At 42.9% G+C, this 20,567-nt stretch overlaps 6 protein-coding genes across 6 annotated transcripts; 5 read left to right on the forward strand and 1 right to left on the reverse strand.

Moving 5' to 3' along the window:
- Positions 1–427: 427 nt before the first annotated feature.
- On the forward strand, positions 428–1,825 carry BDB00DRAFT_930865 (alpha/beta hydrolase fold-domain-containing protein; the record flags this gene model as incomplete). Its single annotated transcript, XM_053129020.1, has 5 exons — positions 428–756; positions 863–920; positions 1,011–1,209; positions 1,285–1,641; positions 1,719–1,825. The coding sequence occupies exons 1-5, from the start codon at positions 485–487 to the stop codon at positions 1,823–1,825; spliced, it is 993 nt and encodes a 330-aa protein (XP_052977150.1). The 5' UTR covers positions 428–484.
- A 5,591-nt stretch (positions 1,826–7,416) lies between these two features.
- BDB00DRAFT_915295 (major facilitator superfamily domain-containing protein) lies at positions 7,417–9,362 on the forward strand (the record flags this gene model as incomplete). The annotated part of the gene is made up of 6 exons (XM_053128697.1): positions 7,417–7,899; positions 7,983–8,045; positions 8,137–8,281; positions 8,370–8,773; positions 8,855–8,972; positions 9,061–9,362. 6 exons carry the CDS (start codon positions 7,417–7,419, stop codon positions 9,360–9,362), a joined length of 1,515 nt encoding a protein of 504 aa, XP_052977151.1.
- Positions 9,363–9,540: 178 nt separating this feature from the next.
- Positions 9,541–11,419, forward strand: BDB00DRAFT_835828 (uncharacterized protein). Its single transcript, XM_053124424.1, has 5 exons — positions 9,541–9,585; positions 9,666–9,731; positions 9,810–10,525; positions 10,604–10,689; positions 10,790–11,419. The coding sequence occupies exons 1-5, from the start codon at positions 9,571–9,573 to the stop codon at positions 11,209–11,211; spliced, it is 1,305 nt and encodes a 434-aa protein (XP_052977152.1). The 5' UTR covers positions 9,541–9,570; the 3' UTR covers positions 11,212–11,419.
- BDB00DRAFT_835840 (X-domain of DnaJ-containing-domain-containing protein) lies at positions 11,397–13,523 on the forward strand. The gene is made up of 7 exons (XM_053124425.1): positions 11,397–11,535; positions 11,631–11,643; positions 11,708–11,752; positions 11,860–12,016; positions 12,090–12,652; positions 12,769–12,852; positions 12,935–13,523. The coding sequence occupies exons 1-7, from the start codon at positions 11,432–11,434 to the stop codon at positions 13,055–13,057; spliced, it is 1,089 nt and encodes a 362-aa protein (XP_052977153.1). The 5' UTR covers positions 11,397–11,431; the 3' UTR covers positions 13,058–13,523.
- A 987-nt stretch (positions 13,524–14,510) lies between these two features.
- On the forward strand, positions 14,511–16,235 carry BDB00DRAFT_525133 (ankyrin repeat-containing domain protein). The gene is made up of 3 exons (XM_053117729.1): positions 14,511–14,524; positions 14,617–14,814; positions 14,951–16,235. The coding sequence occupies exon 3, from the start codon at positions 14,982–14,984 to the stop codon at positions 16,206–16,208; it is 1,227 nt and encodes a 408-aa protein (XP_052977154.1). The 5' UTR covers positions 14,511–14,524; positions 14,617–14,814; positions 14,951–14,981; the 3' UTR covers positions 16,209–16,235.
- A 133-nt stretch (positions 16,236–16,368) lies between these two features.
- Positions 16,369–19,078, reverse strand: BDB00DRAFT_930870 (kinase-like domain-containing protein). The gene is made up of 6 exons (XM_053129021.1): positions 18,615–19,078; positions 18,275–18,517; positions 18,082–18,145; positions 17,249–18,002; positions 16,833–17,145; positions 16,369–16,718 (listed from the first exon to the last, which is right to left on the reverse strand). Exons 1-6 carry the CDS (start codon positions 19,054–19,056, stop codon positions 16,468–16,470), a joined length of 2,067 nt encoding a protein of 688 aa, XP_052977155.1. The 5' UTR covers positions 19,057–19,078; the 3' UTR covers positions 16,369–16,467.
- Between the last annotated feature and the right edge of the window lie 1,489 nt (positions 19,079–20,567).

Consider the following 20,567-nt stretch of genomic DNA (forward strand, 5'->3'; position numbering starts at 1 on the left):
TACCGTTCAAAGTAAATCGTATACAGCGGCAATATATGTGAGCAAGCTTACAAGTATAGTAAAGTTTTTGGAAGTTTTATGGCACGATAAATGACCGAACGGGGCAAGCCTTTGTGGAATATAATGGTGGCATTAAAAGGACGTTGTTGTGTACTGCTTTCGATGCATTGATGTAATGTAGAAGGAACTTTACTATATTTGCACATATCCATACCTGTTGTAGCATGCTATGAGCGCATTTGAGTTTAGTTCCTCGAAAGCATTTAGTGAAGATTATATTAGTATGGTTTTTTGTAATAATAAACAGGCAAAGGGCATGTGATGTCAATTACGCCGTCTTGGTTTGTTTTTGAGCTTACGTGTGTATAAACTATGTTTATGAGTCAAAGCCTCCTCCTGCATACTGAGCTTTTCAACCGGATCCTTCCTTCTCTTCCCTCACTTAATTTTATACTATAATTTTTACCTTTATAAGTGATAGAAAATGGCATCAGCAGCATCAGCAGTAGTAACACTAGACCCCGTATACGATGATTATATCAAGCAAGCAAAAAGCACTCCATTCCCTAGTATCAGTAATGGAGAGATTACTATCCAAGAGCTGCGAGCCACTATCGAGCAAGGCTACGTATCGCAGCAACTTCCGGTTATCATCGAAGAGGACAGGACTGTAGCTTACAAAGACACCGAGCTTCGCTTGACCTTATTTCGGCCCTTGGGAACTGAGAACGAGGTTCTTCCATGCGGCATCTTTTAGTGAGTAAAAAAGGATTTTATAACTTGTCCGCAGTTTGCATAATCCGCAGCAAAAAGTAAATTATAGCAAGCTTAAATTTGTTACTTATTTTACTACAAATTTCAGCCATGGTGGTGGATGGGTTTTTTGCTCCAAACGTACTCACGGTAAACCAGTACGCGACGTTAGTATAAAGCAATCAAGAACCAAGGAAGGAAAAGGTCGCATAATGGGAAATGGTCACTGACTATATGAATCATTGCTTCTAATTCAGATCTGCATAAACAATCACGTTGCGATTGTGTTTGTCAACTACTCACTTGCACCTGAAGTCAAATTTCCCGTAATCAATGAAGAGTGTTTCTTGGCATTGCAATGGGTGCTTGAAAATGGCAAGAGTATCAATGTGGATACTAGCAAGCTTGCTGTTATTGGTGATAGTGCTGGGGGACATCTAGCGACTACTACTGCGTGTATGTAAACCATCAAATCAGGTAGAGATATAAAGAAGGACACTGATAATACATTGGTTCTTCTTTTCTGTATAGTGATGGCTAAGGAGCACGGCCTCGACAGAGCTATCAAGGCACAAATTATAATTTACCCAGTAACCGCACCCACTCGAGAACATTATGAATCCAACAAGCTATATGGAACTGGCTCGGATTTCGTCACTGTCAAAAAGGACGATGCTGCCTTTTTTGATGAGATTTATATCCCCAATCATGCTAAAAGTAACAAGTTGGCATTTCCATTATTGGCCACGGTTGACGAGCTTCAAAATTTGCCGCCTGCATTGTTGGTAACTGCAGAAGCCGATGCTCATCGAGACGAAGGGGAAGAATATGCCCACAAATTATTGGAAGCTGGAGTTATTACCTGCGCTGTGCGTATCCTCGGTGCAAGTAAGTTGTCGCGTAAGAAAGCTACATTTTCATTATGCTCCAGAGTTAACAATAAGGCAAAATTTAATTTTATACAGTCCATGGATTCTTTAGCTTTCCGCTTAAAAAGACACCTGCCTATAGACAGACGCAAGCTCTTATTACCCAGCAGCTTAATGAGGCTTTTGGCGAAAAAGAACTATAACAATCGGGCTCTCCTTATTCCTGCCACCATTGCTTAAGTGTATGTTTATAAATAAAACCTTACATATATCGCTTATAGCCTGTAGTAGCATATAGTGTACAACAGACTTACAGTAATGCGATCATCATTCCTGCCACAAGGGAGTATCATTACGCAATCATGGATAACTGCATAACACAGCTACTACAGTACTGTCTACCAAGTATATATACAGCAAAACTTCAAATTGACTAAACAATATCGCGTTCTTCTTCTACTTTACCGTTGCATTCACCTGTCAAGCTTATATATGCTAAAATTTATCATTTTTAGATGGTAGCGATATGGTAGCTTAATCAAAAAGCAAAACAACAACAAGAATATAATACCAATGCAGTAGTGGAATCACATACTCATCAGGTGCAAGTTCATTTGGAAGAAGAAGTTATAGAAGAAAGCCAGCAAGATGGCTTGTTGAGTTGAAGGCGTCCATTTGCGCCCTTCAAACTTCAATAGTTCCATTAGCAGGTACATATCTATGCATAAATCAAAGTATACAAGCGAGATCTATAATATGTATCTCATTATCATTAACCTTAGCACTGTCGATTCATTCTTTCCCTTTCTGTTTATATATTGCATCGTCAAAAAACATTACAGTGGTGAGTAATAGTTCCGTATTACTGTTGCATCTGTGAACATCAACTATTTTTGTACCACATTAACACAAGAACTATTCATTAACAATAAACTACATCTATAATACAGGCGTCATCATCGATATACTCAAAAGACACAAAATTCGAGCAGATCAAAGAGTTTACAACGCGGCTAATATTCGCAAGAACTATTTGCGCGGTTATTGCACTAGCTTTATCGCCTTCTTGTCGCCTCTTGGAAGTGACGTTTGGTCCAAGAATCATGCCTTGAAAGCAGGCGCAATTTTCTGCATCGGAATGGTCAGCGCAAGTTTATAAGCTACGTGCAGGAAAATAGAAAGAGAGAGACGAGCAGCTGAATACAGATTTTCCAATTTGAAGATCTGGCAGTTATACATGTCTGTTGGCGTATGCTCTGGTGTTGCCTCGTAAAAAATATTCCCTTCTCACAAGGAGGGTCGCACCATATCCGCGGTAACAAGCAATTTAGGCGAACACAGAAAGTGAAAACGCGTGTCAAAGTGTGATAAAGCGCGTTGTGATCGTGTCACTGTCGTCTGTCATTGTTCCCCGCTTTGTTTAGCACGGAGCTGTGGGTGGGCAAAAAAATAAGGAACTTGTCAAGCACACGAAAAAAAGGCAAAGCAAAAAAAATAAATAAAGCGGCAAAACGTTTATGAGAAGAGTGCGAAAAGAAAAAGATTGTTTTATTTTGCTTATCATTTTCTTATTTGTGTGAAATAATGTGTGTAATAAATAATAGTAATAATAATCTGTTCGTTCCTCACCCTCCACTGACCCGCACTGGTACATTGCAGTCATCTCTTCATGGCGGACCACTGAGCCCATCCAATCATCAGAAAACTCTGAACAATCGCCAGCACTGGCACGGAACTGATCATAGCACGGACAGTGACCCCCGCGCATACAGCCCAACGCCTTTCCAAAACGAACTAAAGTGAAGAAAAAAAAAAGAAGTAAAAGAAAAGCGAAACTGCTCGCTTTATATAGACGTTTTTTGACTGTCACGCTCGGGACTTCAAAAAGTTCCACCAAGTTCCATGGATTTTCATTGGCTTTTGCTTAATAGTATGCCTTTCAGCATATGGCTCAAAGGGACTATCACGAAAGGAAAAGAAAGGGGGTGTGCTTGGTGGTCATCTAAACAAGTGTGCTGCGGCGGTATGTAGTGGTACGTGTCTTTCACCATGCGGAGCTGTACCCTCCGATGATATCGGCGCTTGTTTGTGAATGGGGCCGTGCACGGCACCGTGTCAAGCGAAAACAAAGACACGAATGCGAATGAGCAAGTACATTCACGGAAGAAATGCTTTTCTGTGAGCAGTAAATGCCAGAATTAGGCGTGACTGACAAGGTAGACAATTCACCATCAGTGAGTATTGAGAACACCATCCACCCAGCAGCCAGTTTACAATCCTTCACCCAACAAGGCAAACAGCACAGTACTTTAATATTATCTTTTGACTGTGTGTGTGGTACGTAATGTTATGTGTGTGCGGAAAAAGATACCCCCATCGCTGCAGTATATAATAAAGACCCGTTCTCTTCTATGTTCAACCGTGCTCGTCAACTGTTGCTTTACCATTGTCGCTATCCGCCAACAGTTCTCTCCGTCCATCCTCCATCCCAGTTTATGCTATTGCTAAAGTTCTATCCTCCATCCCAAGTATGTGCTGCTGCAGATACGTTGGCCCGCTCATTAATAAGTATACGCTGCCGCTAGTGAAATCGACTCATCCTTCAGTGTTTTACATTGCTGCTGACATAGTAGATCGGTTCGTTTGTTTTAGTGCGGTTCTACGTTCTTATAAAGCAGCGTTCAAGATCCATTGGGACGATCAGAAGAATAACACTACAAACGATGACTTCCTACAGCTTTTGACACTTTTGCGCGTAATTCGTTGCTCCATTGATCACCTTGTTCACTCGCCATCCCTTTGTGCATTTGAAGTGCGAAGTCAATTGGCCAAATCGTTGCGTCACAATGCGCATAGTTTCCGTTTCAGGGGGAAAGCTGTTGGAACGTTCAAGGTTTGACACACGCGTAACTTCGTCACTATCCAAAAGAGAAAGATCTGTGTTGTGCTCTTCCTGAATTCCTTATTCCTAGACTACCTTTGCTTCCTTGATGATTTACGTCCGTTTTATGCTTGTCAATAATGTGGGTTTGTGCGTACGTGATCGGAGCCTTCGTTATGTGATAAAAAAAAAGGAAAGAGAGACGCAGCGAATTTACCCCTGCTGTTGCCTGTTTTCACAGCAAAATTCAGATTGTGTCTCTGATCGTCTCTTTGCACACTTCTTGCCGTTGCCGAATTAATGATGTTATAATAAACCCCGAGAGAAAAGTCCTGCTCTTTTGCGGTTGCTTTTTCTGTACGTTAAGAGCACCGTTTACTGTGCATTACGTCCCACTTAGCTTAATATATAGTCCCTTTTGGTATATATTACGATCCGCTTAATTTTTACTATGTCTTGTCTTTAGATGCCACAGAAAGGTGTGCTGGGGACGAGCACCTTCTTCACTACAAGACTTCTCCCAGCAGTAATTCCATTCACGACTGGTGCATTGACTGGTGGCAAGGTGACATATCAATTAAAGTTGGCAGGGATAGTAATATGTGTTTGCTCTTGGACTACATGCGTCTTTATGTAGGGCTTGCCGTAAAATGGACGCTCCAAGGCTACGTTTTTGGTTTGAGGCACTGAATTCGGTCAGTGTACGGAAATGTTCTCCAAGGACATGTCACCCTTTACCAATAGGTCAAGAAGGACTTAGTCTCTGGATCGCTTTCAAAGGCATTGCATACCGTGGGCGACGACTGATAATGAGCGCCGAAATGACTATCAGTCCCTCCAATAGGGATGGTCGCTTAACAGAAATACTCATAATTCCTAGATTTCAATGGAAATTTCCCCAACAGTGGATTATGATGTTTGGAGAATTGTTTGGTCATATAAATGTGTGGACGGTAGCATATCATCAAATACATAATCAAAGGAACAAGATGGGCGGTGTAAATTAGGAAATCACAACGTTATCTGCCGACGTCGGTCAACATCCACACTTGCGTTGAATCGATCTCAAATATAATGAGGATAATCATCAAATATCTTCAACAACCATTGGAAAAGAAGCGTCGTATATTTGGCAAGAGAACCATGGCAACTATCTTCTACATTTTTAAATGCGGTGCTTCCCGTTTTTGCACCATCATCTCATCAATCAAAAAGGCCTCACAATGTTTTTGGGTATAAGTTCTATTTCACCCTGTACGTCGTTGGACACGCTGATGATTACGCCTTGCGTTATCAATCGACGCTCAAGCGAGGCGTGCCCTTTCCCCATTATGTTATCGAACAATAGATGAAACACCTTTCAGCCGAATAAATTGCCCAATAGGTTGTCTGCAAGAGAGACATTACCGTAACTATGTACAATACGTTCATGTGCAATTCAGTAAAATTTGTATTTAACATTCAATATAAACCTATACAAACGACCAATCTGGACGCATAACCAAAACAAGGAGACCCTCGATATGTGTAAAAGCAATGATGTATGGCGTGGAGGTGGACAACGATGCCCTTGTGCAACAACGCCTGGGCGAAAAGGACAAAGAGATAGCAAGGGTGAGTGTTTTTCAGCAATGATTCTGGTAAAACAAAAGTTGCTTTCTCCCATTGCTTAACACACAAAAGATGTAAAATGTATGCACTGCTCCGAGATACAAGAGTCTTTCTGTCAAGTGATATATAAGGGATCGAAACAAGAGATGAAATATAGTCTGATATAAACGTATTGTAATGCAGCAAAACTACTTTGACGCTGTAGTTGTACTGCATAAATAGCGTTCTGTTACGTACTATCATAGGAGATGGAAATTGATAAGGTGGTTTCAGTATGCCGTATTTCCGGTTGTTATGAACGTCAGTATAAACTTCACCTAAAATCGACTACAACAATGACACGTTGCAGCAGCAAGTGGCACGCCATCTTGCTGCATGTTGTTCCTAAGTGCGCATACACCAACAAGGTGATCATGAGTACGCCTAATCTCTTGGTGTTTAATGGTACGTAGTAGATTTGACATTGATAGCTAGACAGAGTTTTGGGCATGAATGCATGCACCACAGTTAGAATCATAATAGAGTTTAGTATTCCTATTGGAACGCTCCTTGTTTTCTCGGAAAGCGCGGATAGAATCAGAAGGCTGTGCTGTTTTCTTGATCTTGTACAACGCAGAATATTTTTCAAACTTATCTTGGTGAAATCAAAAGTCAACCAATTAATATGCTCCGTGCTCAATTTGCGATCCATATAAGCGACATTTATGTATGATTGTGGATATAAACGTTAATTTATCCCATGTTGACAGGTGCTTCCTGTCATACCCGCGGAAAACAAGCCAACAGAGGAATTTAAGATACGTTACTAAGGCGATTTTGTTACTACGGCGACGACGCAGCGAGTATCAAAATGAGCAGTGACCTATAAAGAGACTATAAGCCTCGTAAAAAAAGGAGTACAAAGCTTTATCTCCAGTGTTCTTCTGGCGGCAACAATAAGGTGTTTGTGCATTTGAACGAATTGGCCCAAAATGTCCAAAATGACCAGATTGAGGATGCACTTGTCCTTCGGAAAAAAGTAGTTCCTGAGAAGCACACAGCCAAGAATGTGGGTATCTTTGAGAAGCACCACATGATTGCATGTAGGACTGGTACTTTTTATCCTCTCTCTCTCTCTCTCTCTCTCTTTTTTTGAAGTGACCCCTTTTCTCTCTCTCTCTCTCTTTCTCCCCACTACTTTACTTTCTACCTACAAACGATATGGGGACAGACAATACATCAGCTGGTGCTTCGTTGACACCACAGCAGCCATCACTCAAACCATCAAGCGCAGACCCTGCTAACGATGTCTCCGCCAAAGCCATGGATCGAATCATAAGCAAGGACTTACAAACTGATCATTATGCTGACGATGATGATGATGATGATAATGACAACGGCAAGCATGTCACTATAGGATCAAAAAAGAAGAAAACCGCCTCGTACTTTAACGTCATCTTTAGCGGCTTTGCATTATTGTCAGATGGATATCAAAGCGGTGTGATTAGTTTCATCAACTTGCTCATGACGGAGATATACGGCACAGAGATCTTTAATGACACAATGTCGTCTCGCTTGTCGTATGCTTTGTTTGTCGGTGCCATCGTGGGACAATTGGGCTTCGGTCTCATCATCGATCGAGTGGGCCGAAAAATCGGTTTGATCCTGACAACTGTCTTGGTGATTCTCGGTGCTGCCATGTCTGCCGCATCCAGCGGTGTAACCCCAACCGGTCTTCTGTGGATGATGGTTGTCTCTCGCGGCGTGTTGGGCGTAGGCGTCGGAGGAGAATATCCTTGCTCGTCGGTAATGCAGTTTCCATGATATCTTTCGGTGTTTTTGATTTGCATTTAGCTGACTATCCAGATTTCTTTGATTTTCTACTCTAGGTTTCAGCGGGCGAGTCAGCTGACGATGTTGCCCCTGGAAAACGAGGAGCTTTATTCGTCCTTGTAAGCTCTCTTCTTCTTATTTTTTTGTACCGACCAAAGTAGTGGCTTCTATGCGCGCATGATGCTAAGATTACACACACGAGACTTGTAGGTCACGAACTTTGTGATCGATGTCGGCTATGTAGTTTCCGCCATCGTTGTTGTGATTTTGCTTGCTATCTTCAAGGACAACCTTGAGCCCGTCTGGAGACTAGCCCTCGGCCTTGGTATCGTGCCACCCTTGTCTGTATTGTACTGTAAGCATAGCCTTATTCAAATGAACGACTGTTTTAACCATCCTACCATAGAGACTAATGTACCTGTTATTTCGATAAATATGTATAGTCCGGCTGCGAATGGCAGACTCGAAACGATATCAGCAAGGAGCATTACAGAAAAAAGTACCCTACTGGCTCATTATGAAAAAGTACTGGAGACGTATGCTCCTGACATCTGGTTTATGGTTTGCGTATGACGTAGTATCGTTCCCCAACGGCGTTTTCTCGACCATCATCATTAATACGGCTGCACCCAATGGCACTTTGATCGAGACCACTGCATGGAACATTCTGCTGTACGCATTCTACCTCCCTGGTGCAATTGGTGGTGCGCTAGTGGTTGACAAGATTGGACGGAGAAAAACATTGGCTTTAGGTCTTTTTGCGCAGGCCATTGTTGGCTTTATCTTGGGTGGAACCTATGGGCCCCTTTCCGCCAACTGTTTCCCTATGTTTGTGGTAAGTATCATAGTCATAGGGCTATACGATGATGGTTGAATCGGGTTAAAGTAAAGTATGCGTTCTTGACCTGATTTCATCAATTCTATTTAGATCATGTACGGTATTTTCCTTGCCTTCGGTGAGTTTGGACCGGGCGATTGTATGGGATTAAATGCCATGGAACTGTTTCCTACGGCAGTACGAGGAACTGGATACGGTATTGCTGCTGGTAAGTTTACTGTATTTGTTTGAAAACGGTAATTTGGGTCAGAGCAACATACTCAGTAAGTATACTATTGCTACAACAACAACAACAGCAATGGGAAAAGTCGGTGCAACAGTAGGCACTTTAGCCTTCAAGCCTATGCAAGAAGCTATGGGTATCCGTGGTCCTTTCCTTATTGGCTCTGCCATCTGCTTTGTTGCTAGTGTAGCTGCATTCTTTTTATTACCTGAAGTTGGACCTGATTTCTTAGCTGAGCAGGATATTGACTTTAAAGCTTATTTGGCCGATAAAGGATATGATACAACACAATTGGGTCTGAACAAGCCCAAATCATACTCAAGTACGGCTATTGCCACCACTGGTATTAACAATCAGCAAAGTGGAAACGAGTGAGAGATATGCGTGTTTTCTCCCACACTCGTCTACCTTATTTATGTTAACAAGTCCTTCGTATATATTCCCTCTCGTATAGATATATAATTATACGCATTTTGTAATTTTTTTTCTTGTAACTTTAACACGTACTATTATTTCATTAAATTAATTGCCCAATGCGCTTGCTCCCGCCGCGGCTTCTTTGCTGCGCTTTCTCTCCACCTTCATGAAACGGCCGAACGTAAGCATCGCAATGAAATTTAAGTGGCTATTATTCTAATTTTTTAAATGCTCGAAACAATTGACTAATTGGAATGACAGAGCAACGTTGACAGCAGAGACAATTCCAAACGTCATGTGACAGACCAATTTGATCGATCATTCGAAGTAAGAGCAAACATTTAAAAGACGAGTTCCTTTTGTGTATATGGCGATCGACGCTGAAGCGACGCGTAAAATAATTAGACAGTATCAACCATTGAATCGCTGAGCGATCCAGAAGACCCTACCTACAACCCTAACGAACGATTCACAGCAGCAGTTATTGACAATAACGATGAGAACGATAATTTTTTTGCTCAAGACGATACGCTTGTCATGAGTTTCGATGGGATCCATTCCAACATTGTATCCGAAGATGACACTGAGAATCCACCTACAAGCGATCCTATAGCAGGGTTTACAGATGATGATGCACCTATTGGCGTACACGGTGACGAACAAGAACATGATCATATCGGCGGCAGCAGCGAAAATTATCCGCAGAATATTCTAGATGGACTGGATGACTGGCGGCCAACACCTGGATTTCGATCGTCAACACAACAGTCGTCCTCATCGACTTTAGACGACGACGAAATTCTAAGCAGCTTTGTCACCGATGACGATGGTTTGGACTCTTCTCAACAACAACAACAACAACAACAGCCTTGGCAGCCTCAGCGAAGACCTTCAATCATGAATCGAGCATCAATGCAAGAAAGAACGCCAGCAAGAATCGAATGCGCACCGATTCCTGATTTTAGGCTCCAATCTGCATCGTTGCCAAAAGTCTATCCGAAAATACCTGTAACAGCCAATAAAAACAGTAACAATAATATCCACCACCGTCATCATCACCATCGCCACCATCATCAAGATCAAGAATATACACCAAAGAACAAGCCGCTCGATTTTAAAACGTAGGATTTACTATCATTGTGTCGGTTGAGATTACGTTTAACTCACCGGAGTGCGTGTATTTGTATGGTTGTATATAGTGATGGACCAGCTGCAGACATTTTAAGACAGATATCACGAGCAGCTGAGGATCATGCAGCATGGGAGAGCAAAGTCCGAGCTGAGAGTAAGTCGGGAAAAGGGGAAAAAGGGAATGATGCGACCCAGCAATCGGTTATTCGGTAAAATGTTCTAACAAAAACACACAAAACAATTTTTTGACGCAGTGGCCAAGCTAGGATCTTTACCACAAGTCTGCTCATTATTCGATAATGCAACGTTATTTCGTGTCCTTGATAGCTGGGTTGAACGTGGATTAATATTTGGTCGATGTGTTCAGGTTCGACCTAGCGAATTGGCGCATATAATGCAACAAGCTTCTGGCGGGAACTCTGACGACGACGATGATGATATGATTGAGGACTTGGTCTCCCAGCCAGCGACATTGCCACCCTATACGCCAATTGACGGAGAGCAAGAATATACGTTTTTGTTTTCCTTTGCTCATATGCCTCAAATAACGTCTAGTGTCAAAACCAAATTCCTGCAAGAAGAGTGTGCTGCAGTTTGGACACCATGGACGGTTGTATCGGATACCCAGCGGGAAGTCTATGTAGCTACCCGGTTCTTGACATATTCAATGTATTAGCTGACATGTCTTGGATTCACAGATTAAAAAAAAAAGAAAGTAAATAAACAACGGTGAAAGGGATGGATGATGTGATGATGTGTGTGGGTGGTTAAATGCCAAGCCGGGCGAGTGAAACCATACACAAAAAGTCACTTTCCATTTTTGAAAGCGTTCTTTTTTTTTTTTTTTGCTCTCTTCTTCTCTTCCTTTTCTTCTATTTCGTCACACATACAAAGCCATGCCGCAATTTGGAACGGATGAAAATCCTATTGATACCTCGTACTATGATCTTCTCGGAGTGCCCGTCAATGCCACGAGTCTTCAAGTGAAGAAGGCATTCCGGTAAGTTGTTTCGAATGAAACAAGGAAAATAGGAACAAGAAAAAGAAAGGAATGCAAAAGCTTAAATAACCATATGATTGTTTTTACTATTATAGAAAGTTGGCCATCGTAAGGATCGAGTGCAATTCCTCCGAGAATCGAAGTAATTTACTGACTGTTTCGTGTATTATAGGTATACCATCCAGATAAAAACAAGTCCGAGGAAGCAGAAGAAAAGGTACGTTTTTTTTGCAGCCAACATATTAAAGAACTGTCTGAGAAAATAAGCGACTGCGCACTGACACAAAGACCTAAACTTACATGTGCATATATTTGGAATTATAGTTCAAAGAAATTTCAGAAGCATACCAAGTGTTGATGGACCCCCAGTTACGGGCCCATTACAACAAGTATGGTAAAGACAAGGATTTGGCTCCCGAAGGTGGTTTTGTGGATCCTCGTGAACACTTTCAGCAGATGTTTGGCGGCGATGCTTTCCGAAGTAAATATAACCCCGTTATTTGTTAGTTACAAAACGAGCAAAGGCAATTATTAATCTGAGACCATGCTACTAGGTATCATTGGCGATTTGAGTATTGGTGAAATGTTTAGCGAGGCTATGGATTCAGACCAGCAGAAGACAAACGGCGAGAATGGTGAAGCAGCTGCTAGTGGAACCGAAGATGAAAAGGCCAAGCAGCCGCACATGTCAAAAGAACAAATGGAAAAGATGCAAAAGGTGCAGCAGGAACGGGTTAAGAAATTGGCCGAGACATTGTTGCACAAGCTCGACTTGTACGTCAAGGGCGAACGAGATACCGAGTCGGTCATGGCCTTTGAAGAACAGATCAAGATTGAGGCCGAAAAGTTAAAAAGCGAAAGCTACGGTTTGGAACTGTTGCATGCGGTTGGTGGTGTTTACTCGAGCAAAGCAAAACACTTTTTGGGGTTGAAGGGTGGTGAGATGCCAAGCATATTCCACAATGTCAAGCAGAAGCGTCACATCATGAAAGAGCTGTGGTCAACAGTCAAGAGTGCCATGGACATGCAGGCTGTTGCTGAAATGGTGGCCAAGGCAGAGGAACAAGGAATGGAACAGGCAGACCGATTAAAGCTGGAAGAGGAGGCCACAAACAGAGTAATTATTCACTTATATGACTTTGGACTGATGAGTGTGAGATGGCGGAAAGTATAGGAGCCGAGAAGATGTTTACCGATTTTACTGACGATATGTGGTAACTGTCTGTGGTTTAGGCATACAAGGCTTTATGGCAGACGTCAAAATTCGAAGTGGAAGCTACTGTGCGGCAAGTTTGTGACACAATTCTGCAAGATAAGGTAGCGTTTATTGGGAAGCGACCCTGGCTGAGATTATGGAAGGATCATCAAAAGCATTCTAACGCAGCTTTAATCCTTGTAGACGGTGGAGAAGCAAACTCGATACAAGCGAGCTGAGGCTCTGCGCATCATCGGCTATATCTACAAGCACGTTGAAGAAAACAAGCCTGTCTCTGAATTGGTTGTCAAGATCAAGGGAAAATAGAAGAAAAGCCTCAGTAGAGAACTCCCTTGGCATCAACGGATCAAGCGCTACAAGAATAATGACTACCCTTCTCTCTTATAATTCTGCACTCCTAGTACATCACAATCCTTTCCAGTCTAATTTGCATGAAGTATTTCTATATACATTATCTCTACATCATATATTATTCTTTTGTTTTCTTGGTTTGAAAGTAATTAAAGAAACAGACACAAACATTGACTTTTAGAGAAAGCTGGTGGATACAGTATGTAGATTTAGTATTCTATGTGTGACGACTATATAAAGTAGGCTTGACAAGAACGTGCCGTGTATTTTTGCCATACGCTTTTATTATCATCACGCTTCAACAACATCATAACTATTTGTCTCAAATCTACAATATCGGCTCCTCGTGTTCCCAGTCAGCTAAAGGGATAGCTAGTCAATCAAACAACCATGCCGTTCACGCTGCCGAATTGAACTTGGCCATGCTGCAATCCAGACAACGTACGCAAACAACTACGCAGGAGCTTCGTCCGGACAACACTAAACACGCCTATTACTCAAAGATCAGCGCGTTTTGTTAGTGGTGCGACGAAAATAATTTCCTGAATCCACTCGTTTTCAAGTAAGCTACTAAGCAAAATTTAACGCTTATTGGGTTTTGGCGCAGGCGTCGTTTTCAAATGTGTCGTTGTCCGACTACAGCAAAAAACTACCTACAGTAAACTTGAAAGCGCCCAAAAGATACGATATACGTTAACTGATACTAAAATTGAGAATGTATATCACTTACGAGACAGAGTAATACGTCGACAATGGCAGTGGACCTTCTGCCAAATATCAAGATCGGAACAACATGCCTGGGTTTGCTCGTTCGCACGTCTTACATGTGCATAGAACGCGGCAGCAAAGTGAATGAAGGGTACTGCACGTTGACATAATCCTAGAATCAGACAGGAGAAGCCTCCATAGGCGAAACTATTGGGAAGACCACGGTATTCGAAAGTGGGGAGCTCAAAATCATGAGATCATGTCTCCATACAGGAAATCAAGGCAAAAGACAAGAGGATGGAAAAGGATACCGCGTAAGGTCAAATCGGCCAAATTTGAGGACATCCGCAAGCAATTATGCATATGTGGTACGATCAAATGTGTATCCCTGAAGACGATTGGCACGAAAACCATTCGCTATATGCACCAAATATATGGAAGCGCCTATTGGCTCTAGTTCCTGAAATTTGCATAGCTCGTTACGTAAAGTTTGTTAGTCTTTACCGATCCCAGTGGTTTGACTGTGTTAAGTATACAGCATCGACAACCAGCCAGCATTATCACGCTCAAATGACGTCCCGAATGCTAGAGGGCAAAGATACATGTCACCCGCACACAATAAGACTTAGATGGCCTGTACAGCATCCCGGAATCGATGTTGTAGCATTTCAAGCAACCTTCAAAACTTACAGCGCTACTGGAAAATTCATGGAGGTAATATACACGTATATATCTGACAATCGATCTATCTTTCAAGCCTCAGCCGTTTACACTAGAGATTGAGAACCTGCTATCAAACTTTAAAGGTATCGTCGACGGACACATCCATGAGTGTGATTATATGGCTGCGGAGGTTGGATTACCAGCGGAGAAGTTTACTCGTAAACCCGTCTATCAGCCTAGAATCAAGAAGTAGAGACACGTTTGATGTTATGCCGCCTTTTGTCGCATTTATGCCCTCTAAAAAAATAAGCTTGTTCTGGCTATATTTTGCTTTAGGTCAAGTATGTGTGTAATTATATGGCTGCGCTACTGCCATGCATAGAGACAATCGATAAATTGCACAGGAACCAATAGAAAAGCCTGTATAATCAAACTGGCCGGGATTTATGCGTTTTCAATATTAAAGCACAACCACAGCTTTTTTTCATCACACCGACCTTAATTCAATATGGAGCAAACGCCGTCTTCCACAAAACCAAAGCGAGCCAATGAGGACAGTGACGATCAAACTGAAACGCCCCATCCTAAACGACAAGCTACCGACACAACCATGCCCAACGCCTTAACAATCGACCCTGGTGCTACCATCTGGAAATCCATAACATTGGATGCGTTTGATGTAAAAGCATTGTACAAGTACATTCGATCCAAAGGTTCGCTTGACATTGCCAACAATGAAGGTTATGGTCTTTTATACCTCGCAGCACGGAATCAAAGCATGGAGGCACTACGGATATTGTTATTGCAACCCACGATAGATGTCAACCAGACACACGGACCCGATCGCGAGTTGGCACTCCATGCTGCGGCTGCAGCTGGCCAGGTCGACGCGACCGAAATATTATTGGAACACGAGTCGGATATCAATGCACGCGATGCGCTCGGACACACACCATTAACAAACAGTCTATTCTCTCGATCACTCGAGTGTCTCCAACTTTTGCTGGAAGCAGGCGCCTCCTTGGAGATCGATGACCCTAAAGGATCCACGTTGCTCCATTTCGCAGCTATCAATAATTTCGCCAAAGGTGTCCAAGAATTGTTGAAGCATGGTGCTCAAGTAGATGCAAAGAATGATCGACAGTTATCTGCGCTGGCTGTAGCGATTGGTATGGGCCATACAGAAGTGATGCAGAGTCTGATCGTCGACGGCAAGGCGGATATGAATGACAAGACTCGGTTCGGCACGGTACTGCACCATGCAGTGCTCTGGAACCGGATCGATGCCGTACATGCGCTCATCAACCATGGGTGTAACGTGAATGTCGTGAATGTTATGGAGGAAACGCCATTGTTGGTTGCTGTGCAACAACGCAAAATTGATATGGTGCGGTATTTGATCCAAAACGGCGCAGATCCATGCTATCCCGAAACCGAGCCCGGACTCAACGTGCCCCTACTGTATGCGGCCAACCATGGCTATACCGAAATGTGTGGATTATTGATCACCGACGCGACCATGGATTATGTCATCCAGCAGGCGATAGCAATGAGCGAGCGGGCCTCGCAGGCAAACACGGCACAATTTCTTCAGGGCAAGTTAAACGAGCGTGCAGAGAAGGAAAAAGCAGACGAGTCGATTGCACCTTCTTCGTCAGAGATATTGGGCGAATCGGATTTCAATGCCCTCATTAATACATTTAGCGACGACGAAGATCAAAACAATACTTCATGATCCACCACTCTTCTCTCCACACTTTTCTGTCTCCATCAACCGCCAGCATCACTCTATTTGTAAATATATATAGGAAAGAACATAGAACGAAAGAAGAATATAACGCCTACAATTGTAAATTTTGTTCTTTTTTGGATATTTTGTGAGGAAGAGTTTTGGCAAAATACAATTTTGTCTGGGGAATGCTTTCTTACTGATATAGATATGCATGTACGCATATGAAAAGGAAAAGAAAAGGAGGGAGTAAGAGGCAGTCTTTCTAGGCAATGGGACGCATATGCTGCCCAACTTTGGTCATTACAACTTGGAATGGGAAGTCCTTTTCTTCTTGTTGGTCTGGTTGCTGCTGCTGCTGCTGCTGCTGCTCCACTACTGGTGGTGCCCATTCTGAAATAGGCGTCATAGGTGAAGCAGAGTCGAGAGGCGAGAACTCGTCATCTGGCTGCTCCTCATCATCATCGCCATCTCGTTCAGCCATAGATTGTCTTGGCGTAAAGTTCCATGTGGTTTCTGCAATATTCGATGAATTAAAGAAGAAAAGGGAAATATCAATATATGTTACTATATAAGCAATTAAAATGATCTGCAGAAAAACGAAAAGAATAGCAATAACAGCAAAGGTACCTTGTTCGTCGCTCCGTAAATGACGCTGGTAAACCCATTGATTATGATGGTGTTGCTGTCCTTTTTGTCGTTGCTGGTTGGCATAAAACATCATGTCTGGACGCTTTATTTTCGACAAGTGGCGCATCAGCAATTGTGGCGATTGTGCTTTGCGCAAAAAGGGATGATGCAGTGCTTCGGAAGCGGAGCAACGTGCTTCTGGATTCTTGTGTAGACATTGGTCTAAAAAGGTTTGGAAATGCACCGAATAATCGTATGGACAGCCGCACATTTCTAACGAGGGCACTGGCTCATGTAAGATCATTGAAAATATCTGATGTCAGGCCAAGAGAAAACGTTTAAATATGTATATCAGCTATCATGCAGTATATGTATATATATGATGTTGATCTAACAGAGATCATTCTGCTACTTACAGTCAGTGGATCATACTCGGTATAAGGAGGCCTACCACAGGCCAATTCGATGGCAGTTACGCCAAGAGACCAAATATCGACCTGGGTATTGTATTCACGGTTCTGCAGGATTTCAGGGGCCATCCAACATGGTGTTCCGACAAATGAGCGACGCGCAGCGTTTTTATTAGGTCTACTAAACGAAGAATCACATGACGGAGCAGGAGAGAGATCCATTCCTGGCACATACAGTCCATCTCCTCGCCGCTGTGTTCGTCTTTGTTGTTTTCTGGGAGAGGTATCGATCGAGAGGTAAAGCGTCGAAGGCGGTGATGATACCTGCACAGCAGGCACGACCCCGTCACTGTCAGTTTTAGAGTCATCGTCGTCGCTATTCGATGATGAAGCGGATGGCGCCACAGCTAAGGGTGGCAATAACATTTGCATAGAAGATCCAAATGACGAAATATTGGGAAGCGTACTACTGGCATCACCATGATCCGTATCGTTATATGTAGTCGGCTTGAGCGTAGGCTTTAGCTGCAAAATATCGTCCATAGTAGTTGCCGTTGTTGGTAACAAAGAGTCGCCTTGTTGTCGTCCGCCAGCATGAGAATGATCCACTGTGACCCGCAAGTGGTTACTCACACCAAAATCGGCAAGCTTAACAATACCTGTGTCATGGTCTAATAACAGGTTCGCAGCCTTGACATCACGATGCACCAGTCCATTTCCGTGCAAATATTGCAACCCAAGAACAACTTGTTTAATAATACTATTACAAATTTTTTTTAGTTCCATTAACTTGAATAGATCGATATATATAACAAAAGTAAGCAATTTGATGATAGTACCATGCGACCAGAGGCTCTTCTAGACCCTCATAGCCTTGTTGGAAGAGTAGATCATGGCAGGAACCTAATATGTGATTATGATTGTAATTAGTTACTACTACATGCTTTAGGAGAAAACTAAAGGAGAAGGTGACAGATTAAAAAAAGAAGCGTGGGCGTTTGTAAATTATTAAAAAGATTACTGCTATTTTACCGGCTGACATGATCGGCATGACAATGTGCAAGTGCGACAGCGACACAAAGCTTTGGTAGACTGGCAACAAGTGCGGGTGGCGACACAAAGTCATTATCTGGATTTCTTTGCGTAACGCCTCTAGCCGCAGAGCACCATCGTCATTCCCTTTATCGAGCAACTCGAGATTGACTTTTTTAATAGCCACCAATGATTGTGTTGGCTCGTGGATGGCTGAATACACAGCCGCTGTGGCTCCAGACCCTAATGGTAATATAATCATCCCCCTTTGTCAATAAATCAGATGGTATCATTTCAGGGGCTAATAAAAAATTTCATCAGGGCTCTAAACTAGTCGTACCTATCAAGCGACATGTTTCATAATCCTGAACGTTGGAGGTGTATTGATTCTTGCTGGCTGCACGACGTGCAGAAGATGACGATGAGGAGGATCGAAAAGACAGTGTCAGCCTGCTGACCAAGTCGGTAAGTGATCTCTGTCTTGAGAGAGGTTTCTTGGCAGTAGTAGTAGCAGTAGTAGTAGTTGTTGTTGTAGTATTAGCGTCAGCGCTAACGTTGCTGCTGCTGCTGCTGCTTTGGGCGCTCTCCGTCTTGGAACGGCCTCGACCTCGTCGCCGACGGGTCGCGGATGCCAGCATCCGATTCAACGACTTTTGACGGGTGACTGAAGGTGCAGGTTTCTGCTGTTGCTGTTGCTGTTCAGTAGATCCGCTGTTACTGAGCTGGGAACCTGGAGGTATTAAAGGCTCGCTTGAAGCTGAATCAGTTGTTGTCAAAGTCATTGAACAAAAAAAAACCAAGAAGAAAAATGAAAAACAATGGAGAGAGAAAGAAAGAAAGAAAGAAAAGATTGGTCCGCAAATATTTGCTTAAATAGATGAGGTGATGGGACGGTCTTGAAGAGGACAAAGACAGGGCCAAGAGTGGCGTTTTGGAGCAATAATGGGACAACAACAACAAGAACGCAGCCAATGATGCGGAGAGGGAATAGAAAGAACATAGAAAGAAGGGGCGATAATAAGCATAAATGAAATTCATGTGGTGTGCAGAAGGAGGGCAAATGGTCAAAACCAAAGGCCGATCGCCGCAATATCTTAGCAACAGAAAGAAAGGAGCAGCCATAAATACTGCCCGTTGATGAGATGAGGGAAACAAAAGAAACGTTCCATCACATGTAAGCTGTATTTTTATTAATTACTAGCGGTCCTTCCTCGCTTCGCTCGGATGAATGAGCCCCTCCGCTTCGCTCCGTGTCATTCAACGGAAACGCGTCGCAAGTGGGGGCAAGCCCCCCAAACCCCCCTATGGAGCGAGGTTGCATCAGTGTTTCGGCATTATATGCTTATTGTCTGTTCAAAAACAAAAGGAAGATCATTGTGTAGTGAGAAGTAGTCTACCATACGAAGTCGTCAAAGTTGGATACTTAACTATCTCCAATTTGGAAAGCAATGCAAAAAGAAGTGTTGAAAAAAGATAATGTATTGATATTTATAAGAAGGTAAAAGAGGATAGGCGCCATAAAGAATTAAAGAAGAACTTCATGGAAAACAACATCTCGGATGTTTTGGCCTTGCTGACCTGCGATACTTGAGTTCTCGGGATCTAACATGATTCTGATGGAAGAAGGGGTGTGGACGCGCGACATGGCTACACATAAAGTAGACTGTGGTTGAAAGGAGGTTCAGGTAAGTAGAGGCCAACAGTGTTAAAAGTTTGATCCTGTGCCTTATTGAGGGTCGTAGTGAATGCCAGGCGAACAGGGAATTGGATGCGTTTGAAGAGAAATGGGGGAGCGTATTTGTGATGGTGTTAAAGTTATGCGAGGGATCAAGACGATGTTGCCGGTATGAGGTCCAGTGGCTATTTCAGCATCAAGTACATATCGTTGGAGAGAGCGTACAATCAGTCGTGTCTTATTGCAGAGTCCACTATGGGTGTGCAAGTTCCGCTTGGCACCAACAGCTCGGCACCATCACCAATGCAAAGTAAATGTTGCATAGACTGGCCAAGCTCGTTTGCATCATTGGTGTTGGCAGCTTGTTGGACGCGTATGTTGGTTTCAAGGCGATGGACGGTGACACTGGGTCAAATTGATGAACGATTAGACACTGCTGTACAATTTGCGAGCGCGATGCATTTGGTATCACAGGAAGGACCTATTACCAGGTTTGATGTAGATACTTTAACGTAAGTATTACCGCTCAATAGTAAAAGAATGCAAAGTAGAAGAGAGGATACAATGTTGAGTACCTGGCAAAAGTCAACACCAAGGACCATAATTTTTCCACCAAAT

Source organism: Zychaea mexicana (assembly GCF_025766255.1).
Source record: "Zychaea mexicana strain RSA 1403 chromosome Unknown BDB00scaffold_65, whole genome shotgun sequence".
Taxonomy (NCBI): Eukaryota; Fungi; Mucoromycota; class Mucoromycetes; order Mucorales; family Lichtheimiaceae; genus Zychaea; species Zychaea mexicana.